Source organism: Atta cephalotes (genome assembly GCF_000143395.1).
Source record: "Atta cephalotes unplaced genomic scaffold scaffold00019, whole genome shotgun sequence".
In the NCBI taxonomy this organism is placed as follows: Eukaryota; Metazoa; Arthropoda; class Insecta; order Hymenoptera; family Formicidae; genus Atta; species Atta cephalotes.
In genome coordinates, this window is record NW_012130083.1 from 3,214,534 (window position 1) to 3,228,455 (window position 13,922).

At 31.1% G+C, this 13,922-nt stretch overlaps 1 protein-coding gene across 1 annotated transcript in view; it reads right to left on the minus strand.

The window, feature by feature from the left end:
* Positions 1-4,442: 4,442 nt before the first annotated feature.
* LOC105619038 (GRAM domain-containing protein 2-like) overlaps positions 4,443-13,922 on the minus strand; it is a 27,955-nt gene continuing 18,475 nt past the window's right edge. The window contains exons 2-6 of the mRNA XM_012200567.1: positions 13,227-13,394; positions 7,924-8,068; positions 6,123-6,610; positions 5,161-5,428; positions 4,443-4,553 (exon numbers count right to left, since the gene is read on the minus strand). Of these exons, the coding sequence (XP_012055957.1) occupies positions 4,443-4,553; positions 5,161-5,428; positions 6,123-6,610; positions 7,924-8,068; positions 13,227-13,394 (1,180 nt within the window). The remainder of the gene's footprint in view (positions 4,554-5,160; positions 5,429-6,122; positions 6,611-7,923; positions 8,069-13,226; positions 13,395-13,922) is intronic.

Genomic DNA, 13,922 nt, shown 5'->3' on the forward strand with positions numbered 1-13,922 from the left:
TCTTTTATTAAATTTATTAAATTTAATTAAATTTAATTTTAAAAAATTATTCGTATTGGGAAACAATTATTACACAACGTATTATTATTGTCAAATAATATTGTCAAATAATATTTGTTGAAAATTCAACAAAAGTGCGGGATAATCAAAAATCGATGACCGGATAATTTTGTAATGTCGTTTCGTTGTACGAAACGAATTTCAATATGGTTTGGCAACTTTATTCCTCTAGGTAACAAGTTTAACATTGACTCCTTAATGGCGGAAAAGCTGTACAAGCATACGACAATCGACAGGAACAAGCATCGTCTTTGTTAACGGTATTTCAATTTTTTACCAAATTTGGCACAGGACTTGGCTGTCGCGTTTATTTGGCTACGATCTTCGTAGAATACTCGATGTCTCTCGATGTCTTCTCCTAATTTCTTTCACAACCAATCGCTGTTAATTTCCGATATGAGATTGCTTCCTCAGATTAAATTTATCGCTACGTAAAAATAAATTAATAAAATGAATACTCTAAGAATTTTATTTTCTTTCTTCTTATTTTTTGGATATAAAACATTCAAATGCATTGTGCTACTTGTTTATCAAAATCAAAACTAATAAACGATCTTTTAATATCTATTCATTCTTTTTCTTCTTGTTTGTTAAGTCTTAAATAATGATCTTGAAAAAATATTCTTATTTAATTATCTGTACTCGAAAAGAAGCAATCTCATCCAACAATAGGTCCTGAACGAATAAAAAATAGTCAACAGATTTATTTCCCGAAATTTCAATTTCAATTTCGTGGAATATATTAGGTGTGGGAAAAAGTTCGTGGCGTTTTTCCCGTTAGATGTAACTTTTTTTCCACACCTAATTAATTACTGTTTGCTCATTTCAATTCTCCCTTTTTTACACAGACGGCTCCTTTATTCTTCCTAGACATCGGAAACGGCTAATCTATTTTATTACCCGGATGACAAAACATCTCAAAATTAATATTTCCGTGTATGCGATGTGGATCGAAAGATCATATTTATAAATTCCAGGGGTTCACCATATTATGTACAATAGATCGAGTTCGCAAAATCCCGTTTGAAAGTTCTCCGGCAAAGCGATTTACAGATCTGCTTCTCGTGCGTGTGCTCGCATTTACTAGACGCATGTATCAGAATGCTTTCGCCTCTTAACGAGTCGTTAGTAATGACACGTGTCGGTCGATACATTTCTATTTACGGTCAAACTTATCTCGCGTACGTTCTCACGTTGACGTAAATATTCGTCGCACGTGAAGTTGAGTCGTGTTTTCGAATCCGAATACGCGAAAGATATACTGCTTGCCCCATCCCGTGTTTTCACAATTTTTTCGAGAGGAATAATTAGAAGAGAATAAACAAGTTCCCAATTCGATCGCGTTCGATCATTATCTCGCCTCGTTGCCTGTGCGAGTACAATAACGTATTCAACGTAGTCAATAGATAATAGAAATGTAACAATAATGGTAATGTCCAGTAAAAGATCGAAACTTAAAGTAATACCGAAATACCGTTTGTATATCCCATCAGTATAATTAATTATTAAACAATATACCGATATAGAAAACAACGTTTAAGGGATTATCTTTCTTCTTTCTTTCTCTCTTTACATTCTTATAAATATAGCTAATTAATATAACAGCACTTCTCTTAGATTCCATATTGAACTCGAAGAAGAACGATCGCGTTTACAAACGTTGCTTTTTTTCTTTTTTCCAAAGTTAGCAAAAATCATAAAAACGATCTCCTCACTGCACCGTACATATCATACAAACCGCATTTCTCATGTTTTCTTTTTTTTCCTTAAAGATAACATTCTTTTCTTTATTTTACGGAAACAAAGATTTGCGCAATAAAGAATTAAACGCGATCGTGCTTCTGAGAGCACGCATTCGCGATCCTATTATCACAGTCAACCTCCATCCTCTCTCATCTCCCATTATAATCGCAAATGTAATAACATTTTTTTTCTTTAAACATTCCTCGTTCCGAAAAATACAATTATTACGGAATTTATTCGAATATTGCCCGTTTCTATGCGTACCAATATAAATTGACTTTAATCTCGGTTTAATTTACTTTTTATCTCTCTTTAGTTCTGAGAAAAAGCTAAAGATAAATTAAACCGAGATTAAAGTTAAACTATATCAATAGAAATGAACATAAATAAAATATTTCGCGAGCATTTTCGCGTGCGAGCCGTTCGTCTCGAAAATGCGGCAAGTGTTAAGTTTCGAAACGTCACAAACTTAATTCATTTATGCCGGAATTAATTATTTCTCTACCTGTAATTTAATCAAATCAATATATGGCAAGAAACTTCAATATACACAATTTTTTTATTAATACAATTTACAAAAATTCGCTCAACTAAAAATAATTAAAAAAAATAACTTTCCTTTTTGTATAAAAACATTTTTCAAATAAATAATTACAAAACATTACAAACATTTAATCATAAATAACATCACGTCTAATCCTTTAATTAAGTTTAATGCTTTATATCAAATAAATTATTAATAAGCAAATAAATTATTAACAATTAAAGTAAGTCAATTAAGCATAAATGAATTAAGTAAGACACAACAAATCGATGCCCTTATATGTTTCAAGATTCTCAAAATTTTGACAAACTTTCAAAATTGAGTCACTTTCGATACAAACGAGTCGCATGATCAAATCCAGAAGATATATGCCGTCATTTACTTCCAGAATCAATCATATAATAGGAATAGTCACGCACAAGAGAATTCTCTCTCTCTCTCTCTCTCTCTCTCTCTCTCTCTCTCTTCTCTTTCTTCCTTTCTCTTGTATTTCCAGGTCCATCCGAGCTGCGCAATTTAACTCTTTCAGTACCAAACTAAATGTTTAAGAGATATTAGCACCTTTCACGTATTAATTCAATGCAATTTTACAGCCGGCGTTCATCATATATTTCACTTAACTTTAACTGTCATTAAGTAAACACCCTCTTACGCTCGTTGCAAGATACAAATATGCAAACATTAATATTTAGGCAAGAATCTCTTCATTCTTTTCAACTCTCATTTAAATTTGTCAAAAACCCCTTTTCTATTTGTAATATAGTATAGTTTAGTTTTATGCTACAGTCTGTAAAGACATCGAGAATCATTTAAATGTCACATTAAAATTATTAGCAAATAACTACAAAGTCACATTTTTCTTCGATTAGCAAAGTTATTGAGAAATTGAAAACTTTACTAATTGAAGAATCTATTTTGCATAACAGAGAAAACTCCACATATATTCTTTTAAGTTTAATAAAACTTCAAACTTTAAAGAAATCATATTTCTTCAACATTCAGATCTGTATTTTTGCTTAACATAGAACGTCACGAATTGTCTCCATATAACATTTCATCATAATTTTATTTAGTGACGGCGGAGAAAATTAAATCCTACAGTCTCATTGAGACTCATGAGACATCGAGAACGTGACGGGAATTAACATGGGACGCATCGTAGAATAATTTTATTAAATTTTTATATCATTATTAAATGCAGATTTAAGGCAGGTACTGAAAGAGCTAATGGCGAATAAGGAAAGCGAATTCTATTATATTTCGGTAAACACTTCATCCATGAAGTATTATCGCTCGGCGCGTGTATTACGCGCTACATCAAGATAATCCAATTGTGATGCTATATAATAGAGTGTTGATCTTGTTAATATATTGTTAATATATATATATCAGCTGTGAGTAGTGCTCGACTAGCTCGAAATACATAATTAACGAACAAGTAATCGCGCGAAATATGCATTGTTAATCTATCTGTATGTATAGATACTTTATATGTATATATAACTGTAGATATATACTATATGTATATATACATATACCATTTTTTATTCATTCTATTTCTTTTGTCGTACCCCAGGGTTTAGGTACGCGCGTGACTAGTTTAAAAAGAAAAAAGAAAGCAAAAACCCTTTCGCTCGCCATTTTACTTACCTTCGTATCTTCGCTTTCTTCGTATGCATATATTGTTTATATATGTATGTCTGAGGTATATTTATCCATATGTGTATGTTTCCGTTAAAACAACATATAATCCGCAAATACGGCTCACGCGGGCGCTCGAGGTTCTTTAAAATTCGCTCGAGAAAGATACGCGCTCAGGATGAGCTCGAGAGCTCTCGTTTTACGAGACAGCTGCCTCTCTAAACTTCCACGGAAGTCTAGGTTCTAAAACGACAATAATTCCTATTCGGAGAGATGATCGCGCGATGATCTACGCATAGAAACGATCATCGACGAGTAGCGCAGCAACGACGAAGACAATGACAACGATAGGCGACAGCGTCGCTGTTCACGAGGTAATGCTACGTGCGCCAGTAGGGCGACGGGGCTTCGTGTCATTTTTTGGCTGAATTAAATCGAGTCCTATCGTCGAGGGCTAACTCGGTGCATCTTCCGGTTCCACCACGCCACCGGCCGATCCTGTCTGGCTACCACCTCGGCTCATCGTTACAAACTGCTGCGATAGCGTCTGCAGACTCTGCCGCACCTATAAACAAATATATTCTTTCGTATCACAAGTACATATGACACAGTTAATTACTTAGACTATGCGATTAAATAATTTCATCAATCATACACTTGATCTACTTCGATTATCTGTGATTTCAATTATCGCGATAAAATTCGAACACCTGGCGCGATACATAATTATATACTACTTAACAAAAATTACTCATACATTTATCTATCTTGTAAAGATATACAAAAATATAAAAATAAATATACATTTCTAACTTGTGTAGTTATGTTTTAGAATAATAAAAAAAATATCTTATTTAAATCAATTTAATTAATTTATTTCAATTATCATTTAATTTAGAACTAAAAAATTATTTTAAATATCGAGATCAAATATCATCACATATACACACATTTGTAATTATTTTTTTTTAAATCTTATATCTTTAATTCAATGTAATAAATCTTATTTATTTTAATAATTATTTAATGTGCACGCATTAAATTAGAAAATATAATTTATTTGCTAAAATCAAAAACTTCATTATAATAATGTCATTATTTAAATTTGCACTTTATTCTGATAATATAATGTAAAATTTATAATGTAATCAGTAATAAGTAAGATAATTTACCTTCACTATTTGATCTAGATTCGTATTAAGATAGTGCAACAATCGATCTTGCGTGAAACGTTCCGGTGAGACGAGGGGATGGTTTAAATAAGCGGTGTGCAGCCTGTCAATACGCATCATCATTAGAGCCGCCGATACGTAAAGAACTGCCAAGAGAGCTACCAGTATCGTTATCACCATGCCAGGTTTCAATCCATTGGTAAATAAAGATCTCAGCCTGTCGGATTTGCTCGGTGTCAGCGTCTTTGTTAATACTGCTGTCTCCAGTCTGAAAAGAAAGATAAAAATAGAAAGATAAAAATAAATGAAATAAATGACAATTGCGAAAACGAATCCAATGTGTCATATTTCACAAAGCTATGAACTAATTGTGAGAATAGATTCGATAAGATTATTTAAATCTTTTTTGTTGTTACAAGAAAGGAAATAAAATTATACTTTATTTTATATCCCACATGATTTAATCTCATTTTTGTTAAATTTTTAATTATTTCATCTAAATTAATTCAGCTAAAATTAATTCGCGTAAAAATAATTTCACCGATTGATTAATTAAACTAATCAATTTTTTTTATTTATATGTTTCTTTTTTTAAGGATGTATACAGTCTGTGCAAACAATTGGAAATTTTGGAATTGAAAATTTATACTTTCCGTGTAAAAATAAATGTTATATACTTATGAAATGATCAATAATGTTAATATTTATATTATAATATAATTTAAAATAAATTTAACAATACAATTTTAAAGTTAAAATGAAACTTTTCTCATATTTTACTTTATTTTTTAACATGTCTACTTTTTATTGAAATAATTTTTTATCCAGACTCTAAATTGTCGCTAAACTCTTTATATACTTTTAAATACAATATAGAAAAATGTATAATTTAATTTTAAAAATTTGTTAGAAAATATGTGCAATACATTCTTAATTATACGGATACGAAATAGAAAGACTACCTGGGGGGTGCCAAATTTGGCGCATTGAGGATCTCAGGAGCACCGTCGGGATCGGTGGTGCAGACGATTGGTTGCGTGATATCAGTACCACTCTCGGATACACTCGAATCATCGTCGACGTCGTCTGGCGCGAGACGCTTCGTGTCGGTGTCAATCTCTGGCAACACATCTACCGTTGTTTGCGGCTCCATCGCCGCGTCCCAAACCTGCTTCATCAATTTGTAGGTAGAATCGCGTGAGAGCAGTGAGCAGAAGACGTGGCGTTCTTCTTCAGTAGCCACTGCCACCGCATTTGGTATGATTTTCGCCGTCTTCTCCTTGCTGATCTTCAACACCGACACCGTTGGTATCAGCAGCTTCGTCACGTAGCCAAACACATTGCTGTAGAATGCGAAGTAGTTGGGCGTGATGTATAGGTGACCCTGTAGCAGGATGTCGCCTACCAGCGCACAGCTGTAGTAATTCAGTACACGCTCATCCTCGGCCACCTGATAGCGAAATTTCGACGACTATCCATTAGGTCGGTACTGCTCTTTCACTGAAGCGGTGAAATGCAAATAGAATCTTTCCTCTAAAAGATTCTATTACTTTGTCCATTCGCGTGAATTTTTGTAAAATACTACTCGAAAAGAATGATTTTATTAAAATGAATTAAAAGTTTAGATAGACACAAATTTAAAAATAATTATGTAGAATGCTTAAACTGCTAAAATGTCACAATTTTTTGTATTATCTACTCATCTTGAATTTTTTACAAATTATTATCAGATCTATATCTAACTTAATTTTTAGATGCTACAGCAAAATTCTTTTCCTATAACTGATAAAATCGAATTTGTGTCGATTTATGGATAGAACAACGCAAAATAAAAATTAATTCTTCTCGTGGTACAACGTTTTTCTTCACTGCTTTTTTAGCCGGCCAAATCGGACCACTAGTGCCTAATTGTGTTTTTGGATTCTAAAAAAATCTGAAAAGTTCTGGCACACTCTTTCAACATTCAAAAATACGATTTTACAGTGAATAATCCGAAACGTTTTTCACTTTTATTGTAAGTGTCCGAATCAAGATTTCATTTTCTAGCATTCAAATTCCTTTTTAAGAACTTTATTCATTTGTCATACTCGGGACAGCTCATTTCAAGCATGTACTTGTGTTGTTGCTTATATAGATACAGAGTGCATGACATTTTCGCTCTGACAGACGCTCTGTTTCAAGTGATACACGATCCTTGTTTATAAAAGATCCATTAAACGTTAATCAAGAAGCTCTCTCTATTGCGCCAAACTCGCATTCATTAATAATTTCACTTGTGTGTGTGAGACGCAAGCTATTGTGCATTCGTCAATCGACATAAACGCAAAGCTTATATTAATATATAATAATTAATATAATTAATTAAGCTATTGCTATAATAATTAATATAATGTGATATAATGTACATCCCAATATATTTTAATAATTTGTGCATTTAATAATTTATCCTTTTATCAAACACCTGGGACTTTTGTCTCTGTGAAGTTCACCAACAGATGAGGGGAAGTATTTTTATACTGCACGTAGAGGCGTGCATTGACGTATGCGTTTATATCCTACGTCCGGAGAAGTTAAAACACTATCTACGTCGGATGAAGATTAAATAACTATCGCAACATGATAATGGATCCGAATTAAACAAGTTGTGTTATTGAAAGAACAACATCTGCAGGGCGTTCTCGTACTATCTTCTCGTACTATCTCGTATTAATACTCTGTCGTAAACCTTAAGAAAATTTATGTACCACTTAAAGGTATCTGTACCTGACTGAAGTGCCTATGGAACTTCTTCTGTCTCGCGCTGCTGGTAGTCGGCGACGACCTCGAGGTTCTGCTAACCTTTGCTGGAGTTTGCACGCCGCCAGCTGCCATCGATGGAGTACTCCTACTCAGTGGTTTTGAAAGGTGACTGAAAAAAGAAAAATAAATAAAAATATATAAGGGAATTTTTACCGATAGATATTAAATATTACGCGAGAATGTATTTAACTTTTAAGTACGAAAAAAATTCGTCATCCGATCGTATGATTAAAATCGAAAATATTCTAAACTAAAAAAATTAAGTATTTGTTTAAAATATAAAATAATTATTGAGACAAAAATTACATTAAGAATTAGATAATAATATTGTAATAATATATTGTAATAATATTGTAATAATATTGTAATAATATTATAATAATATTGTAACTATAATAGTAGTTGTAAAAAATAATATAATTAGAACATTGTTATAATAATAAAGATAAAATTTACGTACGTAACAATAATTTTAATTACAAACGTAAGTTTTAGAATAGTAATCATAATCCAGACATATTTCTCTGACATATCTATATTATACATATTATGAAATAAAATTGTACGTACAGATCAACTTATTCATGCGTGAAATTTTCACGAAAAAGATTAATTAAAACATTTCCCTTTTTACGCTATTGCGTTTAATTTCATTACATTAAAAATGCCTTACATCCTCAAAAATATATTATAAATATACTGATGTTTTGCTTACGAATCTAAATTTAATATGTTATTGTATCTAAATTTAATAAATTCGAATGATATATAATTAGAAATTATTCTCTACAATTATTTGCTAGTTGAAAGAAAAAGATATCGAAAAGTCCGAAAAGTCATTGATCTTTTTAGAGGTCAGAACAGTAACACTATGTGTGTGAAAGTTATCTTTTTCTATACATTATATCAAAACATGGACCGACGATGTTGTTTAACATGTTACATAACACCGTTTTTGTGTATCGTCACTACATTCGTATAAAACGCAGAATGTTTGAGATTAAAAAAAATCTTTACTAGACAATAATTAAATTATTGTCTTAATAATAATTTGTGCGATAATTATTTGTGACAAACCTTGCGAGATTTAAAACTTCATTTTTTAATGAATCTGTAATTAACTTTATTTTCAATTTAATTTGACGCTTAAAAAATTGTCAAGACATTTAGTCTAGAGAATAGAATTATAAATTAAAAACTATAAATTAAAAATAAAGTTATAAAGGAAAATTTCGATTTTCGAGGAAACAAAATCACACACACAATCTTCTTATTATTATATTATATCTTATCCTCTATTAAAGCTTAAAAATAATATTGTATTACTCTTCTACGTCTTATCTTAAACTATATTACAAATAAATAAGCAAACAAAAATAATCATTGCTAACATGTTGGAGTTGATTTGTTCGGAGATTGTCCTGTTTCTTTTTCCTGTAATGGAAATACTCCACAAATCGTTGCCACACTCCACTCGTGTCCCCATCGTCGAATTTTTTATTGCACTTCGTTTTTCGCGTTTTAAAAATTCAAACAATCTCATGCGCATGCTCTTTTATTGACACAGTTTGTAGTTCGAACCACAATTTCGCGTTGAAATGGTGATAGTGACAAAACTTACGTATCGTTGAAAAATACGAAAGCCTTCACCTTTGAAAATTGCAACACAAACTGGATAGATAAAATATTTATTTTATTTTAATTACTCCATCTAAATTATTTTTAAACACGAACGAGATTAGCTTTTATTCAAATTATTGTTTCTTTCAAGTATTGAAGAGAATGTAACAAAATTTATAAGTCAAATTACTACATCGAAATCTACATTTTTTGTTTGTAAAAAGTAGATTTAAAATTTTTTTAAATTCTTCACATTTTTCGCCAATTTAATAAAATAATTTAAATAAAATTATTAATAAATAAATAAATAATTATTTAAAGTAAATTATAAATAATTCACAGAAATTTATACCTTCGTAATGTCTAAATCCACATATTCTTCTAGAACTCAAATATTCGAGTTCAGAGAATATTTAAAAGTATAAAAAATATAAATAAATAGTCTTCTCTTTCTTACAATAAAATTAATTACAACAAGATAAGATTTTTATTTTGTTCATTAGAGAATACTGTTTTGCAGAGAAATTCAAAAGTATTCAAATGATTCAATCTAAATAATCACCGATTCATCTTCCCGATCGCGACGTGTACCGTGCGATTTTCGCACGTGAAGATGACCCGTCCGAAGCGTAGCGTAACGCGTAACTGGTTCACGATCCGTGGCTTAACAATCCGCTGCCGGCGGCAATGATAACACGTGGGAGACTGTCTGGAGCGGCCGTTGTGCCATCTCGCTCGATTAAGAGGCTCGCCGGAACCGAAACGAACAAAAAAAAGTCACATGATGACGGATGTAATAAGCGGATTCGATGATAATAAGCGACGAGATAAACATGGCAGATAGAACTTTCGAGTGTGATAAGATTCGCGAAAGCTGGAATATCGGCGCGAAGTTTCAGGAATACAGGCGAGAGTTTCATAATGGCAAATAATCCCGCGAAAACGTGTACGAGGCGCGACAGGAAAAATGGAAAAATGTTTTTCTTTACTACATCTTTGTCCGTTCAATAAGATCCGTGACATATTGCACGTCTCTCTCACTTGTATGATTTTTTTTTTAGGATTATCTCTCATGATATATGTCACATGCGATTGTATACAGAACATTTGTAATCTATATCATGGTTATCAGAACTGACCGCTAGTAAGTCTTCTCTTTGTGAGAGATATAATTACTTCTGTAGAATATATGTAGATGAGGAATATATAGTTTTTACACATCAGAATGAATATTAATGAGAATGAGTTTTTACTGAGCGTAAAAACGAATCGTAAACAATATTTATCTGTAATTTTTGTTTCTTTCGTCAGAATTAAGATAACTAGAAAAAATAGAAAAATAAAAAGTGAATTTTTTTTATAATTAAAAGGTTTCAATTAATTAAATCGGATTTGTAAAAATTGTGAATATTATTCTTTTAATAAAAAAAAATTATTTGCATAACAAAATTTTCTTAGAGAGAAGTAGAAATTTTACAAAAAAATTTTCATTTTATGATATACAATTTTTTACAAAAAAACTTTACGGGAGAAATATTATTATACTTTTCACAAAAAAAGATTCTTTTAATTTTATTTAAGAAGAATTGCAAAAATATTGTCAAGATTAATTAAACAACAAAATATTTACACTTTATAGCAAGACGGTTTAGTTATAAAAGACAATTTTGCCCAGATAATACGCGCGACGTTATGCTTTGTACTGTAATAACCGTTTACGAATAGCATGCATGGAGCGGCTATTGTAAGAAAGAACGCAAAACATTCCCATACGATTGAACTGTTTCAAAATACAATTCTATTCTCAACGTGATTTAACGCTACAAGTGCTGTCTAACTCCGTGGTATTTAACGTTAAACATGCGATAATGTCGGCCTATATCAATGTTCTGCTTGCAAATTGCTCCTTTTTAATGCACGAGAGAGAAAAGTCTGGTTTTTCAAATCTTGTATTATCTATTAAAATCGACTCTATTTCATCGATTCCATTTTTAATAAACATTTCATAAAAAAAAACAAAGTGTATTACGTAACAAAATGTATGATGTATTAAAAACAGATGTATCTAATTATACAATTAATTCATAGAGTAACTCCAGTATAGATATAGGTCGCACTTAACAAAAATCTAATTTATCAGGTATTATTTACTAAGTAAAAAAGTATACTAGTAAAAAAAATTTTGTACTATTGTCTATTATGAAAAAAAATATTAGGAATCCGAAATACTTATTTTTTATATTAAAAAAAAATTTGTGAAATCCTTGTATTTTTGTTGTACATATATATATATATTACTAAAATCATAACACAATACTAATATAACAAAGTAGTGAATTATCCCTACTTCTTCTATTTTTTCTGACTTCTGCAGTGTAAATACCTCAATTACTTTAATCTAATCTAACGATACTTCTCACACATACTTCTCTGTGAGAAAAAAGAACTTTTTATTTTTTAACTTTTTACAATTATCAGCTCCTTGTGTATGTTCTTTAATAAATTATTTACTTTATAACAAAATAATTCTATAACTTAGATACATTCCAGATTAAAAACAAGTTATTCTTCTTTTTTTAATCTGAAATAAAAAAAAATGATTAATTGCATACATTTCTAAAATTATTTCCTTTATGAATCTTCTGTTTAAGTTACGCCGACAAAAGAGTGATCTGACCTCGCTAATATTATCACGGCAAGTGTGCCGTAATAATATTTGAATGCCATAAATAAATGCAGTTATCAGCGGCATTCGATAGTTATGATGTGGCAGCTATCTCAAGAAACATATTTCCCAGTACACAAACAAACAAGTTAATTATATGGTCTTATCACGAAAGCATATAACACGTCACTTCGCATCTCTCACTTTTTATTATAATCTCTCTCTCTCTCTCTCTCTCTCTCTCTCTCCTCTCTCGCACTCTCTTCCTCTCTCCCTTCTTACTCTTCTGCAATTCGTATACAGATGTGATATTATCACTTCGTTGCTCAGTGATAATTTCCAAGAATCGATAACGCACTCTATTTTATGCGCAAATTTGACTTGCGGAAGCAAAGTTGACAATAATATTAAAAATGATATCAATAACGTTAATTAAAAATTCGTGTAGAAAATTATTTATCGTTCTTACCAACAGAATATCATCAGCAGAATATTGGTCAATTTCCTGCTACGTACAATAATTATAAAGCATAAGCTGTCTCGCTTTTTAAATAAATGAAATAGATAAGTACATTGATTTCAATATTTCATTTATTTACAAATATTATAATATTTTAATTATTCAAAAAGAGATAAAGCATTTTTTATTAACTTTACTATGTCATCACATTACTTATATGTGTTGTATCTACAATCCTTTTACTTAAAATAAATATTTATTTCGAAACCCAGTTTTCCCCAGTTTTCCCTATTTAGTTTCCAATTTGTTTATTAGAAAGTGTATAATAATATAATATATAACATTTATGCACGCGCCAATTTTAAAACTATACGTAATACGTACAGAAAAATATTGAAACGCCGGAGATATCAATACTTCGTTTCGTACAAGAAATATCGCATATCAGGTTCATGGTCATAAATGTGCGTTGCGGCAAGCGCAGCGGCGTCGAGTGAGCTTTACGACAGAGCGGAACCTCACCTGTCATTACATTTCAAGGCCGCGTGACTAGGACTCCTCGGAGGCTGAGGATAGCTAGCGCCGGCCACGGTGAGTTGAGACCCGCTGATCGATTGTTGGCCCCCGGCTTCGGGAGTGGCTTGTAAGGGCGTGCTGGGTGCCGATCGCGCGCCTATGGACCCCGCAGACCTGTGAACAAGATGGAAGATGGGATTTGAGAGAAATTGCAAAGAGACTTGAAGAGAGACTGCTCGATGATTTTCAGAATCTTTCCTCCCTGCATGTTTTTTCATCTTAAGAAGAAATTAATTATAAAATTCATCAAAAATATACCAACAGCATTTATTAAAAAGATAACATAAATGCAAAATTTTAACTTTGCCAGATTTTTTTTTAGATTTTCTTAGTTTCTCCTATATATCGATTAGAGTGAAAAGATGTCAGTTAAGTACTCAGTAAATAAGTTTTCTAAGTATTGATATGTTATCAAAAAGGAATTTACACAGCGTAATATCTCATTTAGCAAATACAGCAATCAATGCAAGATTTAAAACTCGATTGATAAAAGTAATATCGCTTTAATTTTTTAGTTTCATTTTGTTAAAATATAAAATAAAAATATAATATACGTTAGAAAAGATTGATTTGATGAAAAATTATACGTATATGTATATATATATATATATATATATATATATATATATATATATATGTGTA